The sequence below is a fragment of the Arabidopsis thaliana genome, chromosome 2, assembly GCF_000001735.4.
Source record: "Arabidopsis thaliana chromosome 2, partial sequence".
In the NCBI taxonomy this organism is placed as follows: Eukaryota; Viridiplantae; Streptophyta; class Magnoliopsida; order Brassicales; family Brassicaceae; genus Arabidopsis; species Arabidopsis thaliana.
This window is the reverse complement of record NC_003071.7, coordinates 18,292,407-18,315,411: the sequence shown is the minus strand read 5'-3', so window position 1 is coordinate 18,315,411 and position 23,005 is coordinate 18,292,407. Positions and strand designations below refer to the sequence as shown.

Sequence of the window (23,005 nt, the reverse complement as noted above, 5' to 3'; positions counted from 1 at the left end):
AATAAAAAAAATAATTTAGCTTGAGCCAGAATATTCTTGTTAACTTACAGTTTAATTTAATTAGTGTAACTGTACTTTAACCGAATAACCGTTATGTAAGTATCGATATTCAATATACACAATCAATCAGAGTATCTATATCGAAAACAAGTCGATCCTTGTTCTAATTCCATACAAACTTTTTCCCCAAAATTAAAGTACAGCAATCATCACATTTATCTGCACACCAAAGAATTAATACACATCCAATAATAGCACATCAATGAAGTTACATAATAAAACTAGGGCTTTTTTGACCGACCACATCTTAATTAGATACAGCCACTTCTCCTAGAAGGGCTGCACGTAGATTAAACTCTCTTCATCACAACTCTCAACCTTGGCAAAGTCAGTCCCGCCAAAAGTTTATGTCTCTCATCATACCCATTTGTTATATCTATATACAACTTCTATGCCTTTTTTCTCCCACAAAATATGACCTTATCGTTGCGATTAGATCTCATCTCACCAAATGCGATTTGCAGAATCAATAAGATTGAAAACCCTAGAAATTAATCTGTTATTAATTAAGACGAATTATGAGCCTTTGTATCGAAGTTGGTGTTGTTGTTGTTGTTGTTGTTGTTGTTGTTGTTGTTGTTGTTGTTGTTGTTGAAGATGAAACCTTCGACTTGTGAAGAAGAAGAGGATCTCATGGGAAACGAAGAGAAGTAATCTTCTCCGACATCTTGAATTAAACCTTCTAGATCAAAGTACGTGTTTGTGTTCGAAGTACTCTGATCACCTGATCCCCACTCTTCTTTCACCTGGTGGTTTCCTCCGTTTGCTAGTAAACCGGTGAAACCCGAAAGCCTGTTGACCGGCTGATGATCATCGCAAACCGGTTCTTGGGGAGTCGTAATTCTTGATTTGGCTCTCTTTTTACCGGTTTTGGCTTCTCCCGGTGCCGGTTTCCCGGTTAGACTCTGGACGAGTGAACGAAAGTTCTTGACGTCGGTCTTGATGACCTCCGGTGCAAATATATGGATTATGCGAATCTTGGGTTTGATCTTGGATATTACTTGTGAATTCCTGTTCATGGAAACCCTAGAACTCGAACCTTCATGAAAACTTTGATATTGAGTAATCTCCATTGAAGAAACTATAAACGATTGAGAAAAGATTTGATCCTTTTTTAGATATCTGTAATTTGAACCAAAATAATTCGTATGCCGTGGAATAATACTGCGGCGGGTTATTTATATATAGATAATTATAAATATATTGGATTGTTGGTTAGTCAATAACATTAAATTAACAACAAACTTGAATATTGAAATAACAAAGAAGGTGTATAACGAAACAGCTATGGACCTGCCTCCATGACACACAACAACAACTTGATTTAAATAAAGTTTTATGTGTGTATCACTATTATTTTACACTAGTACATTTTAGTTTAATTTTTAATTTACAGTCGGAATAAAATAATGTGTTTATGATTTGTGATTAATCAACTGACGATAAATCTAAACTATAATATTATACAAACATCATATAGTTAGAATATCTAAACAGATAGCGTGAGCCATATATATGTCTTTAATTTGGTCGCAAATGTGTCTGTGTGTGTGAAAGTTTTAATTTGTCGGCATGTCTGTTCTGTTCTGTTTTTGGCTTCCCTATAGTTTCTGTAGAAAAATAATTAAATATGATGCTAATTCTATTTGAAAACACTTCTTTTACTAGTTTCATTTTTTGTCTAAGCCGTAATAATGAATCTACGGTTTGGGCGTCTCTACATGATCAAATGATTGATAGTCCCGTTATATTGTTTTGGCTAATGACGTCGTGTGTGGAATTTTACTTTATCATAACTTATAACAATATTAGTAGATGGAAACTAAAATGGCATGCAATTTTATATCGATTTGTGGGGTCAAAATCTGACTCAGGAAACGGTCACTTGAAAACCGACCTAATTCAAATCATAAGTTTTATTTCACTTTCTTTGGTTTGATGATGCTCTTTAAGTCATATTTCTTATAATTTATATATATATATATATAACTATACCAAGGTAATAAACATGAAGATCCCACTTGACGCAGATCATTAATTTTCGTATAAGCTAATTTTGTTTGAATTTAGTTTTAATAAAACCAAAAGTTACCTTCTAAACTATCCCCACTTAAATAGGTTTGTAATGTCTATCTCATCAATTTTCATCTCTATGTTTAGACACTTACATATGCATGAGATCATTCATCTACACATGTTTGAGGTGTCGACACGGATAGATATGCCTTTGTGTGCTTAAAAACAAAGAAAAAATGTGTACTCGTTGGTTTTTATTTAAGTAATTATTTTGTACGAAAGAAATATTTTATACAAAAATGACATACAAACCTACAATAAAGAATTTGAAAGTTGCAAAGAAATAAAATAATAGTTGACTTTTGTTTTGCCAAAGAAGCAAACAAGAGCGACAGGGTGGATTTAACCTCCGTTGACATTACGTAATTTGTCGTTATTTATATTGCAAAAAAACATATTTAGATAATTGGAGAGTCGAATTAGAATTCGAGTATTATCGAGAGGTCTTAGAAAACTTACACACGGAACTGTGTTTTATTTTCTAGTCGTTACAACATATTTGCAATAATGATCATTTCTACAAAATTACATTTAATTTGAAATAAGCAGAATATAATATATGTACTTATACAAGTATACAACACCACTCTTTTTGGTGAATTCTTGAAGCCTACCGCCTATGTAGTCCACCTTTCGATGTTGCTTTGGCCTAAGTGTGATAATTTTGGTTTTACTTATACAATATCACTCTTTTTGGTGAATTCTTGTACGAAACCACTATTTGGTGGTTTTGACCTTGATTAATTAATTCTTGCAAACAATAGCCTATGATCATAGGGAGAGGTCATATTAGTTGCAGACTTTCAGTATTGATAATTATTCTGTTTATATTAACGTCAATCCATTTAGAAGTCAAACTTATTTAAATCTATAAATGTAAACCATACTATTTGATATAATTGGCGCATTTGGTTACATAAATCTCAGAGATTCGATATAAATAGCTGTATGGTTACATAAATAGCTGTATGTTTGTTCCACCAAAAAAAAAAAATAGCTGTATGTTTGTTTGTTTTAAATCAGGTGAATAACATAAATTTGGGGGAAAAAAATCTATGTAGTCATTATTAAATGCCATTACGCGGACTGGGAGACTTGTTCTACATATGCGAACTGCTTAAAACAAATATATATATGCAAAGGCCATAAATTAGAAATCATATCATCCATCAATTTAGATATTTAGAGAGTGGAGTTCATTAAAAAAAAAAAAAAAAACCGTCAACTGGAGTTCAGTGATTCTTTTTTTTTTTCATTCAATATACATGTCCAATGTGATGTATGAAGAATTTTTTTTTTTATTCCTTTAAGAATTTTGCCTTCCTCCACTATAACACTAGTTGTTGTTTACTCTATATTTCACAATTGTCTTTTTATTAATTGTTCGAAAGCAGGCCCAAATCTAATTAAAAGGTCATCTTAGCTAATAAGACGGATTTTGTTTCCTAATTAAACGTATCGGAGTTAGAACAAAAAGTTTGAAACACAACGTAAACGATAAGATCAATTTTGAAAACCTAGAATAAAATTACGCTTTATTAGAAAGCACTTGATCTTGAATACAAGAAAACTCTCCAAGCGCCAAATATGATTGAAGTCTCCCATCTCGCATAATGCTTCTCACAATAGCTCTAGTAACTTTATTAGAATATACCGCTACTCGGTGGCACTCCCATGAATTGAGCCCAGCTAATATGCTATAAACTTTGCACAAGAGAATGCAATATTTGGCCATTATTTGGGATTATTGATTGCCTTCATCGCCGCAACATTGTCAGATACTATTTTCACTCGATTAATGTGCAAGTTGCGTAGACCTTCAAGAGTCGATAAGACACATCGTAGTGTACCGGTACGTCACCAGAGACTCTAGTCGGGTGAATGAAGCTCTAGCATGAAACACGACCAGACCTTCGTCATTTCTTGCGATACCTCGACTACATGGACACGACTAAATAAACGACACATGCATTGAAAGTATCAAGGTAGATTTATTGATGATAAGATAAGTCCATATAGATTTGAAATCATATATTAGTATCAAGGTAGATCTATATATATAGATGTGAAAACGTTATAAAACGTACATCGATGGACCCTATAGCTAGAATTTTAGCCGTCTAAACTTTGCTCCAAATCGAGCGTGACTCCCGCTTCTTCCTCCAAGTCGTCCTCTAGGTTCAAAGCATCAAACCACATGTCCAGACCACTATCGTCTTCACTAGATGCAACCGGGAGCTCAACTCGACAGAGAGGGCACGAGTTATGACTTGTGAGCCAAGGAATAATGCAATCATTATGGTATAAATGGTTGCATGGCAATCTCCTAGCAGATTCTCCAACCACGAAATCTTCTCTGCAAATGGCACATGGTAAAGCAGAATCGTCTGAGGAAGCGGAAGACAACATTGAAGATGAGATCTTAATGGTCGGAAGAGATTCCATGGGATCGAGAAACTGAGATTCCTCATCGTCTTCGAAAGGATTAGGACCTACTTCAAAAGGGGTCGAAGAAGTGAAGTAAGAAGCGACATTGCATAGAGGACAGTATGGAGGAGAAGCGGAAGGCAATGAGAGAACCCTAAGACCTATGTTACATTCCGGACACGTGTAATCCCGCATCTCCAATTGGTTTTGGGTAGAGGAGGACGACATTGAGAAGGTGGTTGGTGGTTGAGGAAATTTAGAAGAAACAAATGAGATCCCTTAAGATTCTTATAATCTAATGGGAACGTGTGTAATAGGAAAGATGGCTGCGTATCTTCAAAGTTTTGGTATTCTTTTCTATTCAAAGATTAAAAAAATTATGAGTGTTATTTTGTTCATATAGCATTGGTCAAATTGTATTGATTTTATTTATTTTTACCAAAATGTATCTGATTTCCCTTTATATTGATACTAGTATTTGCTAATAAGCAGCTGTCAAACTTGATTAAAATTCCAAAAACATGAATTTATTATGAATAGAAACAAAAATCTAAATATTGGTAAACTGATCTTGGTAAAAAATGTTAATAGAGATTTTTTTTCTTAAAAAAATCACTAATTTATTTCTATTAGAATTCTCAGTTTTACATTTCTTAAATAAAAAATAGAGAATTAATAACTTAGTTTTAAAAAAAAATACAAAATATGTAGATTTGATGTCACCAAAAAGTTGTGGTGCCATCTCAGGATTTTGAATTCTAATAGTTAAGTTTCAAAACTACAGCAAGAAGTCGCTTTGGCCGAGTGGTTAAGGCGTGTGCCTGCTAAGTACATGGGGTTTCCCCGCGAGAGTTCGAATCTCTCAGGCGACGACTTATTTTTTTCCAAATTACTTCCATTATCGTCCAGAAAATTATCATCTTCCGATTTCTTCAATCCCAAGTCTTATTCATAAATCTCCCGATTCAGTTTTCCCAAAATTGCATCACAATTTCTCCAAAGTCTCTCATTTTCCCCAAATTAAAGCACAAAAATCTCACAAAGTTTTATTTATTCAAACTCTCACTTACATCAAAACATGAACAACAACAAAACGAAAACAGTTTCAAAAAGATCCCAAAACCATCCATCACCATTACGAAGAAGCTTTCTCAAGCTTGGAAGCTTCCAAATCCGCAGCTTTTTTCAAGAAATTATCATCATCATCATCTAACACCATCGTAATCGGACAAGATCCAAGCCCATCAGCAATCGCAAGCACGATCTTCTTCATCTCCGATCTAAACTCCTCCAGATCCACAGAACCGCTTTGATCCGTATCGAATTTCTCGAAGATCGAATCGTAGAGGTTCGTCAGCTCGTCCTGAGGAGTCACCACATCAACGCCAAAGTGCGATTCAAGTAGCCTCATCGATTCAAACGCTTTTCGTAGCTCCGATCGCGATAAAACGCCGTCTTTGTTCAGATCCAGAGCTGCGAACCTCTCGTCGACGCTTTTTTTGAATTGCTCTTCGTCGTCTACAAAAGATCGTACCGTTGATCCATCGATCAGTACTACTCCCATTTTTCTTCACTTTTCGTTTTTCCGTTTATTAAAATAAAGAAAGATAGATTTGCCGCATTGATAAATCGGGAACCGCATAAACAAGTTTCAGTCGGTGAAGATAAGAATCTCTAAATATTGGGCCCGTCAGAAACCAAGGTTTTAATTTTATTGGGCCTTTGAAAATATACTAATGGTCCATGAATGAATAACAAAAAATTATTGGGTTGATTTGCATGAGTTAAGACTGGCTGGCAGTAGACGCTGAAATTGAATCTATGATTGTAGAAAATTTGGTTGTATATTTACGTTTTGATTTTATAATAAGAATGCAACTGTAATGTTAGGCAAGCCAACTACGTCATAGATGACGCCATGGTCTCGTAGCTTTTTCAAAGAGCTTCATAGCCTGCGCCAACTGTCACAATGCACACAAATCTATAGTCAATCATTGAGTGGACACTTTCTCTCGGTGGGTTGGTGTAGAGTGGTAAGACACTCCCTTTTCTCTTTTCCACTCCCACAAATTTTTTTTTAGCTTCGCACATACTTTAATACTTTTTGGGAATAATATTGAGAAATAGCTTTGAAGTATCACCAACCACGGCTTGTAGGATGGATGGTAATTAGTATGTCGCCGTATTACAATCTAATAACTTACATGTATGAATTGTATATGCCAAAAGTGATAGTATATTTTAAACCTCATTAACGATGGCAGTAAATAAATTAACGAATGTAACATTTGTACTATATATCAATCTTATTTATTAATTTTTCATTCATAAAAACAAAATTCAGAACAAAATACAATTGATTCAATAATATCCATGAACTTCTCGACACCACAACGCATGCAATCATCACATAAACTTACATAAACAATAAACCATTTTTCATATACTTTTGAAAGATACTAAAAATTGCTATATAAATGGTAAGAGCGTTAGGAAGCAAGTGGTAGTGGAAATCACAACAACAAACAACAGTGAAAGATAAATTCAGCATAACAAAACAAAATGGAGTCACGGAAGATTAACCTAATGGCGACAGCAATAGCTTTAATAGTGGTGGCTATGGTGGTGGCAGCTGCTGATGATAAGACGAAAGACAAGGAGGAGTGTACGGAGCAGCTGGTCGGTATGGCCACGTGTCTTCCTTACGTGCAAGGACAAGCAAAATCTCCGACGCCAGACTGTTGCTCCGGTCTCAAACAAGTTCTTAATTCAAACAAGAAGTGTCTTTGTGTGATCATTCAAGACAGGAATGATCCTGATTTGGGTCTCCAGATCAACGTCTCTCTAGCTCTCGCACTTCCTTCTGTTTGTCACGCCGCTGCTGACGTCACTAAATGCCCTGGTTCGTAGCTTTTTCACTGTTAAAAATCTACCTATACAATGTTCTGTGAAGTAATTATTTTTTGTAGTTATGAATATAGCACATTAATTAAGAATGAAAACAGAGTGTATATGTATGAAAATATTTTAGTAAACAAGTTTTCAAAATTAATTATTTATTAAATATTAGCACAATCATAATTGTTTTGGAATGGGTGTTTTTCAGCTTTGCTTCACTTGGATCCGAATTCTCCAGATGCCCAAGTCTTCTACCAGCTAGCTAAAGGTTTAAACAAAACCGGCCCAGCCTCTGCTCCCACTGGCTCGTCCCCTGGACCTATAAGCATTTCTCCGACTTCAGGATCCGATGATGGTAACAACAGTGGTCGAACGACCTCTGTGCCAGGCAGGAACCACGCTCAAAGCTTCTATAAACAATGGCTGGGGCTCGAAGTTGTGTTCCATTTCTTCGTAATTTTTTATATTTTCATCCTCGTATAGATAAATAATGATAACGAAAACTGAAAAGCATGTGATGTTGATTAGTGAAATTGCGGTGACGCTGATTTTTGCAGTTACTGTTTTGATTGGTGTATTTAATTCTAGTTCGAGAACTCTTCTTGATATTTTGTGTGACGCAATACGAGCTACAGTTTTTCTATGTCTCGTATGTTTTTATCAGTTTTATCTGAAATACTATAATCACTTACAAAAAACAAACACTAAATTTTATTATGTGGTTGTGCTAGCCTTAGTTGTATACATACATATTTTCACTTACGTACGTACGGTACGTCAGGTATCAATTTTTCTTTCTTTCATCGAGTATGTGGACGCCAAGTTACATTTTTTTCGTTTGGTTTTAGCGTCGGTTTAGGGATTGAAGTTCAAAAAAGAGATGCTTCTAGTAAAATATCTTGTAGAATTGTAGTGCCTTTTAGAAGAATTACCCTTTGGTCTCAACTCATCACCGAAAGCAAGAATATTTTTCTCTAAATTCTATACACCATAACATCACCATTCACTATAACTAAAACAAATGGAATGAAATAGTAGCAAGAATTAATGTTTTTCTTTTCATTTAAATTTATTATAATTGCAAAAAGAAAAGTTTTACCAAAAAACAGTCGAGTCCAATAATCAATATGAGTAAATGGTTCGCATTTTTATTTTAAAAATTGAATTTTTTAAGAGCTTGAAAATTGAATTTAACAAAAAAAACAAAAAAAGGATCGGTCAAACAAAACAAAAAGGGTTGAAAATTGACTTACCAAAGTCTTTATAAAGTTGATAAACTTTTGCCTTGTTATAAAAAAAATCTACTATAAACAGATTGCGCGTCTGGAGATAACTGATTTTTTTTTTTTTGATATTTGAGATTTATTATCTCACATTTTCTTTAAAAAATCAAATCAGAAAAAAGAAGAATGGAATCAACAATCATGGAGGATTGTTCTAGCTAGTTAAAAAATGACTTACGTACCGAAATTTTTTTAAAAAAAATTAATAGTCTCGATAAAATATACTCTTATTAATTATTAATTAACCGATTGGGCGAATGGAGATAATGATGTTGACATTCGAGAATCACCTGTTCTCACAATTTTTCATTACCAAATAAAAAATAAATCCATGAACTTGTCTACACGGCAATGCATGCAATTTCACAGAAACTTACATATACAATAATATTTTAGAAAAAGATAAATAATGCTAGATGAGTTAGGAAACAAATGGTAGTGAAAACTTAAATCAGAACAAACAAAATGGAGTCACGGAAGATTAAAGTAATGGCGACAGCAATAGCTTTAATAATGGTGGCTATGGTGGTGGATGCCGCCGGAGCTGATAAAGGGAAAGACAAGGAAGAGTGTACGGCGCAGCTGGTCGGTATGGCCACATGTCTTCCTTACGTGCAAGGAAAGGCAAAATCTCCGACGCCAGACTGTTGCTCCGGCCTCAAACAAGTTATTAATTCCGACATGAAGTGTCTTTGTATGATCATCCAAGAGAGGAATGATCCTGATTTGGGTCTCCAGGTCAACGTCTCTCTCGCTCTCGCTCTTCCTTCTGTTTGCCACGCCACTGCTGACATCACTAAGTGCCCTGGTTCGTAGCTTGGTTTTACCTCTCTTGCATTTTACGATATATTCTTTGTTACGTGCGGTTTGATTAAAACAGAGTATGTATAGACATTTTAAACAAACAAGTGAAAATTTATTATAGACTAATATTAGCAGACTAGTAATATTTTTGGGATGGGTGTTCTGTTTCAGCTTTGCTTCATTTGGACCCAAATTCTCCGGATGCCCAAGTGTTCTATCAGCTAGCTAAAGGTCTGAACGAAACAGTCTCAGCCTCTGCTCCCACTGGCTCGGCCTCTGAGCCCACTAGTATGTCTTCGACCCCAGGATCCAGTGCTGGTAACAACAGTGGTCGGACGACCTCTGTGCCAGGCACGAACCACGCTCAAAGCTTCTCCAAACAATGGCTAGGGCTCGAAGTTGTTGCCCATTTCTTCGTAATTTTTTATATTTTCATCCTCGTTTAGATAAGTGAAAAGGATGTGACGTTGGTTTTGTGCAACTGTGGACATTTGCGGTGACGTTGATTTTGAGTTTTGAGTCTTTTGACTGATGAATGTAGTTTCACTTCGTGACAACTCTTCTCAGCTTTTTATTTTTTGTATGGCGCAACATAAGACACGAGCAATAGTTATTCTATGGCTCGTTTGCTTTTATCAATTTTATTTAAAATCTTTTACTTGAGTTCGTTGAGTCTAATGGTTTGGTTTCTCTTAATTTCATGCATACAAACGTAATTTCATTTACGTTAGTCTATTGATCGACAGATTAATTGGAATTATTATTGTGGCTATTTGAAATAAATAAAGATTTTATTAAAAAATTTTATGCACCAATAAAAAAATCAGAAAAAGCAAAGAGAAGAGTGAGGGATCGAATCCACAAGAAAAATAAAAGAGGTAAACCACAAAGCAAAAATAGAACATGATGATCATTGAATTGAAGGGCACAAATTAAGCTGTAGATTCAGTATCCAAGTTGTAATATGTTTACATATCAACTGATATTAATTGGTGCACTTGACAAATGGCAAGTCTTTAATAAGTTTCTATGTAAACAATCAAAACCGGACTACTGAACTTCAACTTTATGATTCATCCAAGAGTAAGGATTACATGAAGTCAGGAACAATTCAATATAATTTAACAAAACGTAGTTGAACATTTCGGCAACCCGCCGAATTTAGCCTAACTAATTTTATTTGTACAAAATTGCTAAATTATTCTCTTATTACATAAATGTTTTGCAAAAATATATTCGTTTCAGGCAGACAAGTAACAGCACATAGAGAACCAAAATATATTCAACTACAACTAGATTTCGAAGAATCTGTTGCAAACGTTTTTATTATACCATCCAAAAACTTCCCATGCCCAAATCCATAGAGCAATCACATGACCGCACAGTTTCCCATATTATCTTCTCTATCTGTCTCTTCTCTTCACGATCGTGTGAATGAATTTTCGATTATTCTTTTCCTTTTGTGGTCAAGAATACTAAATTCGAAAAGAATAACGTGTTTACGCAGACAATAATAAAATTAGTGTAACGTATTATTAATACAAATACAATGATGCAAGTTTCTCGTTAAGCAGAGCTCACACAAACTTTCTCATTCACCGTTACTTTTTTCTTTTCTTTTCTTTTTCTAATTCCCGTACTTTGGGACAATTCTAATAAAAAGGCTTTGTTGACTCAAATTCGATTTTTCAGATCGAAAGTTTCTTCCTTTCGACCCTACAGGCAGATACGAAAGTTTGTTCCTTGCTCGTTTCGAAATCTCTCTTCTCTTCCTCAATTTCTCTGATAAAAAAGTTCGAATCTTTAGATGCAATTTAGTCTATTCCAGGTGTTGGGAATTCCAAATTCTTGACGGGTTTTGCATGCACGTCTTTGCAGGTTCGAATTGTTGAAGAAAACAAAAACAAATTTTGTCTCTTTTGAAAACGATTAGTTGATGACGTCATCGGTTATTGTCGGAATGGAAGAAGAAGAAGAAGATCCATCGACAAAACCACTTGGAAGATTGTCTGTGTTCTATTATGGAGTTGGACATATGCTTAATGACATTACTGCTTCTTGTTGGTTCACTTACCTTCTCTTGTTTTTAACCCAAATTGGCCTCTCCCCAAGGTAAAATCTTCTCCTCAGTTTTTGTAAAAAGTTCTTCACTTTTAATCTGTGGATTAGTGAGATTAATCGAGATTTGTTCTCAAGGGATGCTGCAATTGTCATGCTCTCTGGTCAAGTTGCTGATGGTTTTGCTACAATCTTCATCGGTGAATTGGTAACTTCTTTTGGAACTTTTGAGTTTTCAATCACACAAAATTTGTAGTCTTGTGTAATTTAAGGTAAATCTGAGTTGATGTAAAATGATTTTTTGTTCTACTTCATATGACAGATTGATAGATTTGGGCATTTCAAAATTTGGCATGCTGCAGGATCCTTATTAGTTGCTATCTCATTTTCCTCTGTTTTTGGCGGTTGTTTGCCTTGTTCACTCCTCCATAATAACTCTTCAACTATCGAAACATTATCGTACAGTATGTTTGCAGCTATCTTCAATATTGGATGGGCTGCTACTCAGGTTTCTCACATGTAAAACAATCTTTCTTCTTTCATTTGATCTTCCCTTTAGATTAATCTCAAAGTTTAATCAGTGAGATGTTCATTTTTTGCATAATCTTTATGTTCTTTAGGGCTATGGTTAATTGCATTACATTGAATTCAACAAGCAGAGTAGCACTAACAAGCTCCCGTAATGCGTTTAGCATGGTTAGTTCTTTCCCTTTAGTGTTATTTAGGCTCTTTAAAATGCCTCTTTAGGTTTATATGTAACATTTCCATCGACTGTTTATTCAGGTTGCTAATTTAGGCTTATACGCTATTGCTTTAGTTGTATTTGGTGTTAGCGAGGCCGTGACAAAAGAAAATACCGAATCTCAGGTTTGTGCTTCTATTGACTTGTTTATGGTAATGCCTTTTGATATATGATTCTAAGTCTGCCTAAGTCTACAGTATCGTTGGATTGCTTATTCATCCATCACCGTTGGCTGCTGCTTTGTGGTCATATTTCTTATGGGGACAAAGGAACCAAGGTAATGCACACTTTTCTCTGAAATGCTTATATCAGTTTTTACCGAAGTTTTATGCCATAATAGATGAGATATCTATTGAGAATGAGTTGCTTTTATATAATTTTCAAAGGCTGAGGATAAATCTAAGAGAAACTAGTCGAGCAAGAATACCATGGTCTTATTGGTTCCGTAAAATTCTATACTATCAAGTTGCTATGGTTTATCTCCTCACTCGACTAGTATTGAATGTTTCACAGGTTAGTTAGTTTCTGTATCTGTCATGCTTTGCTTCATTTGTATTCCATCTTTATTTACGTTTCAGGATGACTTTAATATTTGCAGGCATATCTTGCATTCTTTGTTATTGATGATTTGCAAATGGCTCAATCTGCTAAAGCTCTGGTAAAAGAAAGAGAACCACTGCACTTAGCTTTCATCTCTATGAACATCAAACTTTTTCTGATCAATGTTTAATTTTCAGATTCCTGCAATAATCTACGTATGCAGCTTCGTTGTATCAGTTATGCTTCAGGTTGCAATAAGCTTAAACGCATTCTTCTTCGTTTCTAAACTTTTTGTTTTGTTTTCTATCTGTTATGTAACTACATATTCCATTCAATGTAGGAGATTCCTTGGAATGGAAAACGCCTCAAGGCATATTATTGTGCTGGTGGTATTATTTGGATATTCTGCGGTATATCAATACTCTTATTGCCCAGAAGCATTAACTCTTACATGTATGCGATCTCTGTCTTTATCGGCATCGCAAATGCAGTAATGTTGGTAAGACACTCCTTTGTTACAGAAGTCTTCATGTGTTTACATATAACTAGAAGATCTTTCTTTTGATAATCACAATATGTACAGGTGACATCAATTAGTATGCAGAGTGTCTTGATTGGTTCGAAACTCGGGGGATGTGCTTTCGTTTGTGGGTCATTAAGCTTCTTAGACAAAATGTCATGTGGGCTTGCTTTATATGTTCTTCAGTCACATCAAGGTAAGTTTTTGTCTTTCTTTCTAATATTATCTTAAAATTGATGGAAGTCTAATTTGGAAAATGGTGCAGGCACTTCACCAAAGGTTGACGTAAACATCAAAGAATATTTTTACTTCTCGGTGACAAGATATGGGTTAGGACTTGTTCCAGCTGTATGCTCGCTTGTTGGAGTTGTTGTAACATATTTTATGGAACTCGATAGCACGATTCTAAAGCCTCTGTGTCAACCGCTACTACTAGAATGAACAGAAAGAAGAAACACAATGCTTATGATCTGGTAAACACATATAGCTCAAAACTTGGTTACTGTTTGACAGTAAATGTTTCAGTCTGCTAATTTTTTGTTCATAAGAATAGGTTTATATCACACTGCGACAGGCAAAACATTTGTACAAGAATTACTGAAAGTCATTAAAAATTAATGCAAGTTGATTTTTATTTTATGTTGTCTACTCTTTAATCGCTTCCTTCATTGAATCTTCCTTGTCTGAGACTCTGAAGATGAATAAAGATTGACTCTTTGTGATATCCTTGCAGAAAGAATCATGAATATTTCTGATTCTTACCCTTTGTTTTTGTTTTCATTAGAAATTTAGAACATAGATGATCGATGAACATATCCACGTGAGAATCAAAACTTAATCCAATCCATTAAATAGTTTCTCTATTCTACAGAGTCTGAGAAAGGAAATTTTTTGATTCACAAAGCAATTGATCAATGTTTATCTTTTATTTTTTGGTGTGGTGTAATGTTAAGTTCTTTCATTTGGTTATTCACATAAACATAGGAAAATATAATGGAGAACAATCAGAATTATGTCTTTTTAAGCAGTTACTCATGCAAACCTGTTTTGTGATCTTCCAGCTTATACTGGTTGATAAATGGAGGAAAGGTTTCAGTTTTTTTTTTCGCCGACTAGATCTAGCAATGATGATGCTCTCAGGGTCAGAGAGAAACATCTGATCCATTTTTAAGGGTCAAGCAGAGTAGCACATAACAAGTAGAGAAACAGAGCCGGTGAAAAACGGAGCACCTAGAGAAACAGAGCAAAAAGATAGCAGAGCACAGAAAACAGAGCTAGCAATGAAAAGAAAACAGAACACTCGAACAGAGCAATCAGATAAACAGAGCAAGTAAAGACATAGGACACAAAAAAAACAGAGGACAAGGAATAAAATGAGCCTGGATCACCAAGAATTGTTTGTCTCGGCTGATTCTTTCATCCTTGCAAATAAAACACAGCTGAGTAAACATCAAAACATCTATCTAAAGATCTCAAGTCCAAACATTTTGTTCAGATTCTTGTTGGAATAACTACCACCGCTGAAACTTTTGCGATGGACATGGAACTATGGAAGGCAAGTTTTTGGCAGTAAATTTACAAAGTAGAGACTTTAATACAAAATAACTGCGTCACTGTCTTTACTCTTTAGCTTAATCGATGGGACAAAGTCAAACTCTGCAACACTGAGTCACTCTGAATATACCTCCGCTTAAACGATGCCGTTTAAATCTAAAGTGCGAGTTCCGTCAAAGCCCATTTATGGCCCACACACAAGACGATGCCGTTTCACGCCGACACTTAGGTTTAGGTCGTTTTCCACCTCCGACTAGTAATCCCGGAAATCTTCTCCGCATGAGCTCCGGTGAAAAATGGAGGCCAAGAACAAGAAAGCAGTAGCCTCCCGTCTCTGCTGCTTATGCAACCTGAGACGTCCCGTCCTCAAAAGACCTAAAACCCTTCAACAGGTAACTTTTCAATTTTTTTTATTTCTCTTTTCTCGTAGAATCTCGTTGGGTTTTAGCTAACATATTAAGCAGAAGCTTGGAACACATTTCTATACTGTTAGTGTTAGGTTTGACTCTTTATGAATTGCATTGGTTTGGATTATGATCTCTATGTGGAATCAAATCAAAATAATCAATGTAGTTCGTCGGAGTTGGATCAATAGTGAAAGTAACGACAATCATTAGTTTTTCAGTCTATTGCTAGTTTCCAGAGTCTCTTATTTTTGTGTTATGTATGAGAAGTGATTGAGTATGTGTGTTTTAAAGATATGCAGAGAGTGCTTTTATGAGGTTTTTGAGGAGGAGATTCATCAAGTCATTGTTCAGAATCGTTTATTCAAATCTGGTGAACGTGTTGCTATAGGTGCCTCTGGTGGAAAAGGTGATTGCTTAGATTCTGATTGATCTTTTTCTTTAACATACTGTAACTTTTTAAGATTGTTTTGTGCAGATTCTACTGTTCTGGCATATGTGTTATCAGAACTAAACAGACGCCACAATTATGGGCTAGACCTCTTTCTCTTGTCCATAGATGAAGGGATTACGGGTTATCGTGATGATTCTCTTGAGACTGTTAAACGGAACGAAGTCCAAGTAAGCTTCTTTTTGAATTCTATGTGTGTTAAGTGATTGTTTTATGGCGGTTTTTAGTTTGATGGGTTCTTTATTTTTCTCTTCCAGTATGGTTTGCCTCTTAAGATTGTTTCATATAAAGATCTGTATGGATGGACAATGGATGAGATTGTGAAAATGATTGGTTTGAAGAACAATTGCACCTTTTGTGGTGTATTCCGTCGACAGGTAGGGAGCAGTGCCGTTTTCTTTTTGTTGTTCAACTTTCAGTTTGTCAATAACTCTGCATACCACCAACACTCTTGTGTTTAATTCATCTCAAGGCACTTGACCGAGGAGCTGCGTTATTGAAAGTAGAGAAGCTAGTCACTGGACATAATGCAGATGATATAGCAGAAACCGTTCTCTTGAACATATTGCGAGGGGATATTGCTAGGTAAGTATTTGTTGATGATTTGATGGAAAATGAAAAATCTGTCTCGTTCCTCAACTAATTGATATTTGTAACATTGGTAACTGTAGATTAAGTAGGTGCACATCGATTACTACTGGTGAAGATGGTCCCATTCCAAGATGTAAACCTTTCAAGTATACATACGAAAAGGAGATTGTCATATATCCTTCACTACATAATGCTTTTGTATATATCGCTTATACTTGTCAACAAAAGATATTGTGATACCTTAACGTAGCTTTACGTATGCTTATTTCAAGAAGCTGGATTACTTCTCCACTGAATGTAAGTGTACAATCATCGATTTTTTGTAGGTTTTATCTGTTCCTAAGTTATAGTTTCAGCCAATCTCTAGTTATTTTTATGGCTTATTTTTTTTTTTTGAGTTTGCAGGCATTTACTCTCCTAATGCATATCGTGGGTTTGCCCGTGAGTTCATCAAAGATTTGGAAAGAATAAGGTTCTTTCTCAACCCTTTTGTTTAGTATCCGCTAGAATGAAATAAGAAAACTAGAGATCTCTAACTTACACAAAGTGCAGGCCAAGGGCGATTCTGGACATCATAAAGTCTGGTGAAGATTTTAGAATTGCAACAACCACAAAGATGCCTGAGCAAGGGACGTGTGAGCGATGCGGGTATATTTCTAGCCAGGTGAGACCTCTCTTTTATCACATCAAGTAAATTGTTTTCCATAATTAGAGTTAGTATATAGTGTTTGATTGTTTGGATTACAAATGATATGCAGAAATGGTGTAAAGCTTGTGTTTTGCTGGAAGGACTGAACCGTGGTTTGCCTAAGATGGGTATTGGAAGACCTCGAGGCGTAAATGGTGATCATAATAAGGAAACAAAGAAGCCTGGATCTGTAGCAAAATCTATAGAGAGCAAACAATGTGGATCTCTGGATTTCTAAAATTTTGAGAAAAAAGCTACAAAATCGTATGAGTCATAGTGAATGATTTGATTATATAGAAAAAGAAAAGATTTTTTTTTTCCTTTCATAAACTTCTTGTAGAACTTAATTGTACTTTTGGTTTTCTTTTTTGGCTTATGATTGTATCTGAAGGGTTTAATTATGAATTTATGAAACAAATCTGTTCATAAGTTTCCAATAAAAATTTTTGTACTTAGCCACACAATGTTTATTTATTTACATATAAAACATAATAGTTTTACATTAAGGTCTATGAAGAATTTTATATACAAAGAATCAAACCAAACAAACAATCTAAAAGAAAAACCAACATTTCATCAACTTTCATCACCAGCCCAATTACTCTTGAGTTTAGGCCCAGTAGGCCCATCTTCACCATAAACTTCATCAGGAATCTTCTTCACAAATTTAACAAAAGCCTTTTTCAAAAGCCCAGGCAATATCCTCTCCACACTCTTAACTTCATCATCAACATTATAATCAATCTTCGGCCCCCACTTCCTGAAATACTTAACCCACGGCGGCTCCACCACTCCTCCGCCGTCATACTCCGCCGCAATCACCTCATACCCTAACCCCGTATCAAGCACCTTCTTACCTTTCCCCGTATCATTCCTAATCCCAACCCCATCGTCTCCTTGCAACACCAACCCAGGTTTCGGATACATCGCGTGTCCATGTAGCGATGCGTACGCCACAAACTTGTTATTTCCTCCGTCTTGGAACTCCAAATCGCAAGCATCGATCCAAATTCCACCACTATGCTGCGATAAGAACACTCTCCAAAGCTCTCCGGTGAAATTACTGATCCGTAGCGTCGTGTGTTCCCAATCTCCAATGTGTTCTCCGATTCTACCCAACGGTAGATTTACGAATTTGACCTTGGCTTTTGCTGGTCCATTGAAAGGGTAAAATATCCAGATTGATATATCTGTGAATGTTGCTCCGAGCATTGGTTTGATATGAAGGTACACTTTTGTGCTTTGTAAGTCTCCTTTTTTGACTCTCTCTTTACCATTTTTGTCTATAGGAAGATCTAGCCAGTATGATCCATCGTTTGATCCTCCTTGTGGAAGATTAGAACCGTTTGATTCGATAGGGATTGGTTTCGATTCTTCGCCTTTCTTGTATAGTAATGCTCCGTTGTTGAAGTACCAAGTGACAGAGGAAGGTAGATATTCTTCGTCTGGATGGAAATAGATACATGGAGAAAAAGTTTGGAACAATTCTTCGATTTGGGACCCATTTGGCATTGTAGAGAAGTCGAGTTTCGTGTTCTTTAAGCAAGATAATGATGGAGGCGAGGAGTTTTGGGTTTGCCATGTAAATGTACCTACATAGACTCCTGTAGCTTGTGTTCCTCTTGTGGTTGGTTTTAGATTTGAGATGTTGACTCCGTTTGTGCCCCATATCCATGTATCAGCTTCACATTGTTCGGTTAAATCTGATCGGATGCAGCGTAGTTTGTCTAGAGGTGGTTTTTGTGAGTAGTTTGTGACTATTAGGCCAACGGCTTGATATCCATCAGGAGGAACGGGTTGCCAGAAGTATCCGGTTCCGTCTTGTTTAATTTTGAGTGACTCGGTGTTTCCTACGAGGGTGTAATCTACTGGTGGTTTTAAGGTGTTGCTTGAGAGATCTCTAGCTGTGAGTACCCAACCGAAAAGATTACGGTTGTTTGGTTGAGCGTAGTAGCCAAGGATGGAGAAACCGGAAGGGATTGAGGATGGTTCAAAGAATGTAGCTCCGAGATTGTCTGGTCCTCCTTCATAAGTGGACCAAACTTTGTTGAATGTCGAAACTTGACTAACTTCGAGACCACCTCCTAAGTCAATGGTTCCTTTCGCAAAACCATCACCTGATGATGCAAGTGAAATCAAGATTATCAAAACTAATTGGGAGACAGAGAGAGAGAGAGAGATCAGTAAGAACCGATGATAATACAAACCTCGAGTAAAAGTAGGTAACGGTGAAGGAAACTTGAATGCAGCATCGACGGGAAGTGCTTTGGGAAGCTTCTTTGATACATCTTCATGAGATGGATCAGAGGTTGAAAGGCAGTTTCCCATTTTTGGGATAGCGGAACATAAACAGGAAGATTGATATTTAAACAGAGGAAACTTGTTTGTTTTTTTCGTTTTTTGTTAAAACAGAGGAAACTTGTAGTCATGGGTTATATAGAAATGCAGTATCTTGGTGTCAATTACTTTACTCATCAAGAATATAGAAATAAGAAAGAGAGGATAAGTGTAAAGCATATTCTTCTCTGTGAATGACAAAAACGCAAATTTAAACGTATAAGTCAAAGCTGATCGATCTAACGGAAGGTGTCGTGCAAGGTTTTTTTCTACATATGCATAAAATTTTATCATATCCTTCTATCTTCTTTTTTTCTGCAAGTTACAAATCGTGCAAGGTATCACTTGATAAGTAAATTAGTGACACCGACTTGTTACGTTTTATGACCTAACAAGAAAAATGTGTTGCTTATTAAAATATTGATATGATCTTTTTTGTTTTATCTCAAATGCAAAACCATTTATTAGTCTTAAAAAGTTTACATCTTTAGAACGCTATTCAGTTCAATCACAAGGGTTGTCCCAAACATTTTCTAAATAAATTTCGAAAAATCATGTCACTTTTCATAGGCATTGAGGGTTACGTCCAGGTCCACCATAGAAAATGTAAGTTCCCCATCTTCGGCTAGAGCCAACCTTGAGGTTATAGCATTCAGGCCGAGTAACAGAAGCTTCAAGATTTTGAGGAAAGGGTTTGATCGGATGATTAGATTTATCGATGTACTCTATGTTATTGATATAAGCCGCCTTCTTAAACCCTTCTTCCGCGAAATGGCCACTCCCCATTTGCGTAAGCGTATGTTCATTTTGGCCACTAGCATCATACACAATTTCACCTCCCCAAGCGATCATCCGTGCTGAGTCTGCTAGCTTCGGGACTAGAAAGCTTGGCCAGTATCCGACTAGATGAGTATCAAACTTAAGCCACCAAAGTCCGGTATCTTGTTCCTAAAATAGGTATAGTAGCTCAATTTAGTGATGACACTCTTTTTGAAACTGCTATAAGTTGTGTTTGTTCAGTACTTGTAGATAAATTATACCTTCTCAATAGTTAGAAGGAAATCATATTGGTTACCATTGTAGGTCGAGATAGTGTTGAGGGCTGCACCAAGGGCAATATCTTTATTCACTTGAACAAAGCCTGGACAGTCAAGATTGTAGCAGCTGTTGTCTCCATATGAATCGCTCTATATGTTTTGTCAGAAAATATTAGTAATTAACCCTTAGTCAATGCATGACAATCTTAGTTAAGATTAATAAAAAAGGGAAACTTGCCGTCCAAAAGGCGAAAAGTCTTGTATTATTGTCACCGTACATAGAATGTAGGATCTATCATAAAGAGTTAAAAAAAAACTGAAGTTAGAAATAGTAGAACTTCTGAATGCATAATGTGGTATATCTGAGTATCCAATTATTATCGATTCAAATTGAGTTTATAAAATCAGTAAATTTTGCAACAATGCAACACATATATCCTAATTGAGATCCATTTTTTTTTACAAAAAAAAGCCCCACACACAAAAAGAGAAGTGTTAGCCTAAAAAAAAAAAAATAGCACTGACCTGCCAACCAGACTCCACAGTGTTCAAAACAGTGTCCCAATCTCCACCGACGACCCATGTTTGAGCCAAACTAAACTCGGTCATATTAACGTCTGGTCTCCATATACTTATACGGCTCTTGCTGCCATGGTATTCACCATAGTCCAGGTACACACTCGCATGCTACAATTAAAGTAAGGTATAATAGTTAAGGGTAGCTCTTAATAGTTTAACTCAAAATTATAAAAATTAAAGCGTCAAAAATATTTAATCACTTTTAAAAAAAAAACTTTGAGCCGGGGATATAGATACCTCATGAACTTCTGTCTGATCATCGGGGAGGTGATAAGTAGTTGGAGAAATGGTTGGTGGGTTCTTTCTTCCATGAGTTTTGATGGAATCTGATCTTAGAAGATCATCTCTTGTTCTTCTTCTGATGGGAATAGTGTTCTTAGGACATTCACCTTTCGTGCGCCACAATTGATGGATAATGTCTGTCTTGTTACCTCCAGTTTTGTCCCTTGTCGAGTCACTTTTCGGCCTCATCTTCCTCGAAAAAAACAAGAAGCGTTAGGGCAAAACGTAGAGGTAATATGATTTTGAAGAGTGAATAAAAAAAAGTATTACAAAAAAACCTGAATGGTGTGGTTTTTGAGTAAAGGATGATCAAAAGCTGGTTGGTGATAGATCCATACACAATCGATTATATCTCCATCTGGACTCTATTCAATATAAATATTAAAGGAAAACATAAAAGCATTTAGCCAAGAAAATAGTGGGAATAGCAAACCACGGGTAATTAAAAGTCGTTGCGAATACATGGATAGATTTAACGGCGGGTTTGTTGAGTTGGTTCAACCGTTGTTCGATTTTCTGCTCATGGATATCAGAAACTGTGATCTTTCCGGCCAAAGTAATTTCGACTACAAGTGCTATGATCACCCAAAGAAGGAAGAAGATCACTGTCTGATTAAGCATCATTGTTAGTATTAGTGTATAACGTTATACTTTTGAAATAATTGTTGGGAAGATAACTGGGACATTGGTATATATTGTGTTGTGTATATTTAATTTGTAACTTGTAAGAAATAGAACATTCAACCTTTTTTCTTTCAAATTTTTTAAAAATATCTTTAAAAATCTAAAAATTGGAAAAGTATAGTATTAATAAAGAAAACTTTTGTCACTAGATTTTAAATATTATAGTTCTGAGGATTATTTTATCTATTTAAAGAGACTACTAAGTTAATCACATAAATACAAAGCAAGAATTTAAATAAAACCAAAATATTTGAAGTCACAAAACATATTTTAATTAATCGCGTTAATATGAAATGATCAAATAGAAAATATAAGAAAGTTTAAAATCTTAAAAGATTTGATAAATATATTTTAGGGTTTATTTTTACAGAAATAATCTATTTAGAAATATAATATTCAATTTAAGTCTACTTTATAAATTATTTAACTAGTAAACCTAATTTTAACTAAATGCAGTAAATACTACTCTCTCTGTCCCATTTTATAAGATGTTTTGGTTAAAAACACGTATATTAACCAAATGTATTACTCTCTCTGTCCCATTTTATAAGATGTTTTGGTTAAAAACACGTATATTAAAACAATTCAACCAATCATATAAAATACTGACTAACAAAAATGATTTGAAAATACTAAATGTATTTAAGTTTTGCATAGAAATCTACACAACATCTAATAAAATGGAACAAAAGAAAAAGTCTAAAACATCTTATATATGGAGTAATAATAATTCTTCTGTTCCCTTATATAAAATGTTGTAGTAGTTTTTATTTGTTTTATATTATTTGATTTTCTCTATTGTCTAGAGAAAATATTTATTTATTTAATAGTTTCTGACTATTCAAATTAAGTACTATATGTTTTCATTGACTGGCTTAATTTTTGTTATGCATTAAATCATAATTTCTTAATATTTGTGCTTTCATTTAAATCATCTTATAAAAACGAAAGAAATAAGAAATATCATCGGATATCCTATTATCCCTTTGT

The 23,005-nt window shown here is 35.2% G+C and overlaps 9 protein-coding genes, 2 long non-coding RNA genes and 1 other non-coding gene across 18 annotated transcripts; 6 read left to right on the top strand and 6 right to left on the bottom strand.

Annotated features, from left to right (window-relative positions):
* Positions 1-89: 89 nt before the first annotated feature.
* AT2G44340 (VQ motif-containing protein) lies at positions 90-1,224 on the bottom strand. Its single transcript, NM_129997.2, has one exon. The coding sequence runs from the start codon at positions 1,131-1,133 to the stop codon at positions 567-569; it is 567 nt and encodes a 188-aa protein (NP_181962.1). The 5' UTR covers positions 1,134-1,224; the 3' UTR covers positions 90-566.
* A 3,002-nt stretch (positions 1,225-4,226) lies between these two features.
* On the bottom strand, positions 4,227-4,826 carry AT2G44330 (RING/U-box superfamily protein). Its single transcript, NM_129996.2, has one exon. The coding sequence runs from the start codon at positions 4,789-4,791 to the stop codon at positions 4,249-4,251; it is 543 nt and encodes a 180-aa protein (NP_181961.1). The 5' UTR covers positions 4,792-4,826; the 3' UTR covers positions 4,227-4,248.
* Positions 4,827-5,353: 527 nt separating this feature from the next.
* On the top strand, positions 5,354-5,435 carry AT2G44320. Its single transcript has one exon. It is a non-coding gene; the product is annotated as a tRNA-Ser (tRNA).
* A 150-nt stretch (positions 5,436-5,585) lies between these two features.
* On the bottom strand, positions 5,586-6,390 carry AT2G44310 (Calcium-binding EF-hand family protein). Its single transcript, NM_129995.2, has one exon — positions 5,586-6,200. The coding sequence runs from the start codon at positions 6,125-6,127 to the stop codon at positions 5,699-5,701; it is 429 nt and encodes a 142-aa protein (NP_566015.1). The 5' UTR covers positions 6,128-6,200; the 3' UTR covers positions 5,586-5,698.
* Positions 6,391-6,917: 527 nt separating this feature from the next.
* On the top strand, positions 6,918-8,189 carry AT2G44300 (Bifunctional inhibitor/lipid-transfer protein/seed storage 2S albumin superfamily protein). Its single transcript, NM_129994.3, has 2 exons — positions 6,918-7,465; positions 7,670-8,189. The coding sequence occupies exons 1-2, from the start codon at positions 7,126-7,128 to the stop codon at positions 7,942-7,944; spliced, it is 615 nt and encodes a 204-aa protein (NP_181959.1). The 5' UTR covers positions 6,918-7,125; the 3' UTR covers positions 7,945-8,189.
* An 827-nt stretch (positions 8,190-9,016) lies between these two features.
* On the top strand, positions 9,017-10,332 carry AT2G44290 (Bifunctional inhibitor/lipid-transfer protein/seed storage 2S albumin superfamily protein). The gene is made up of 2 exons (NM_129993.5): positions 9,017-9,552; positions 9,720-10,332. The coding sequence occupies exons 1-2, from the start codon at positions 9,210-9,212 to the stop codon at positions 9,992-9,994; spliced, it is 618 nt and encodes a 205-aa protein (NP_181958.1). The 5' UTR covers positions 9,017-9,209; the 3' UTR covers positions 9,995-10,332.
* A 452-nt stretch (positions 10,333-10,784) lies between these two features.
* AT2G44280 (Major facilitator superfamily protein) lies at positions 10,785-14,189 on the top strand. Of its 4 annotated transcripts, none has more exons than NM_001337081.1 (13): positions 10,785-11,282; positions 11,427-11,660; positions 11,745-11,814; positions 11,929-12,125; positions 12,227-12,302; positions 12,390-12,473; positions 12,546-12,625; positions 12,735-12,861; positions 12,947-13,006; positions 13,086-13,136; positions 13,229-13,387; positions 13,472-13,604; positions 13,674-14,097. In NM_001337081.1, the coding sequence occupies exons 2-13, from the start codon at positions 11,485-11,487 to the stop codon at positions 13,847-13,849; spliced, it is 1,389 nt and encodes a 462-aa protein (NP_001324959.1). In that variant the 5' UTR covers positions 10,785-11,282; positions 11,427-11,484; the 3' UTR covers positions 13,850-14,097. The 4 variants fall into 4 exon arrangements, with proteins under 4 accessions (NP_001324959.1, NP_001078055.1, NP_181957.2 ...); NM_001084586.3 differs by having other exon boundaries at positions 10,785-11,341; NM_129992.4 differs by having other exon boundaries at positions 10,785-11,660.
* Positions 14,190-14,480: 291 nt separating this feature from the next.
* On the bottom strand, positions 14,481-14,687 carry AT2G09515. The gene has a single exon (NR_140552.1). It is a non-coding gene; the product is annotated as an other RNA (long non-coding RNA).
* Positions 14,688-15,107: 420 nt separating this feature from the next.
* On the top strand, positions 15,108-17,534 carry ROL5 (repressor of lrx1). The gene is made up of 10 exons (NM_129991.3): positions 15,108-15,354; positions 15,661-15,775; positions 15,845-15,987; positions 16,075-16,194; positions 16,290-16,402; positions 16,489-16,581; positions 16,665-16,705; positions 16,814-16,880; positions 16,961-17,072; positions 17,167-17,534. Exons 1-10 carry the CDS (start codon positions 15,259-15,261, stop codon positions 17,332-17,334), a joined length of 1,068 nt encoding a protein of 355 aa, NP_181956.2. The 5' UTR covers positions 15,108-15,258; the 3' UTR covers positions 17,335-17,534.
* Positions 17,535-17,544: 10 nt separating this feature from the next.
* On the bottom strand, positions 17,545-19,574 carry AT2G44260 (DUF946 family protein (DUF946)). Of its 2 annotated transcripts, NM_129990.2 has the most exons (2): positions 19,304-19,433; positions 17,545-19,213 (listed from the first exon to the last, which is right to left on the bottom strand). In NM_129990.2, the coding sequence occupies exons 1-2, from the start codon at positions 19,422-19,424 to the stop codon at positions 17,673-17,675; spliced, it is 1,662 nt and encodes a 553-aa protein (NP_030964.1). In that variant the 5' UTR covers positions 19,425-19,433; the 3' UTR covers positions 17,545-17,672. The 2 variants fall into 2 exon arrangements, with proteins under 2 accessions (NP_030964.1, NP_850414.1); NM_180083.1 differs by having other exon boundaries at positions 17,545-19,574.
* On the top strand, positions 17,552-19,654 carry AT2G44255. Of its 2 annotated transcripts, NR_140766.1 has the most exons (2): positions 17,552-18,263; positions 18,386-19,654. It is a non-coding gene; the product is annotated as an other RNA (long non-coding RNA). The 2 variants fall into 2 exon arrangements; NR_140767.1 differs by having other exon boundaries at positions 17,552-19,601.
* A 221-nt stretch (positions 19,655-19,875) lies between these two features.
* AT2G44250 (tRNA-splicing ligase, putative (DUF239)) lies at positions 19,876-21,955 on the bottom strand (the record flags this gene model as incomplete). Of its 2 annotated transcripts, NM_129989.3 has the most annotated exons (7): positions 19,876-20,381; positions 20,474-20,620; positions 20,709-20,762; positions 20,996-21,157; positions 21,287-21,520; positions 21,610-21,696; positions 21,794-21,955. In NM_129989.3, 7 exons carry the CDS (start codon positions 21,953-21,955, stop codon positions 19,998-20,000), a joined length of 1,230 nt encoding a protein of 409 aa, NP_181954.2. In that variant the 3' UTR covers positions 19,876-19,997. The 2 variants fall into 2 exon arrangements, with proteins under 2 accessions (NP_181954.2, NP_001324105.1); NM_001337080.1 differs by lacking the exons at positions 21,610-21,696; positions 21,794-21,955 and having other exon boundaries at positions 21,287-21,544.
* Positions 21,956-23,005: the final 1,050 nt, after the last annotated feature.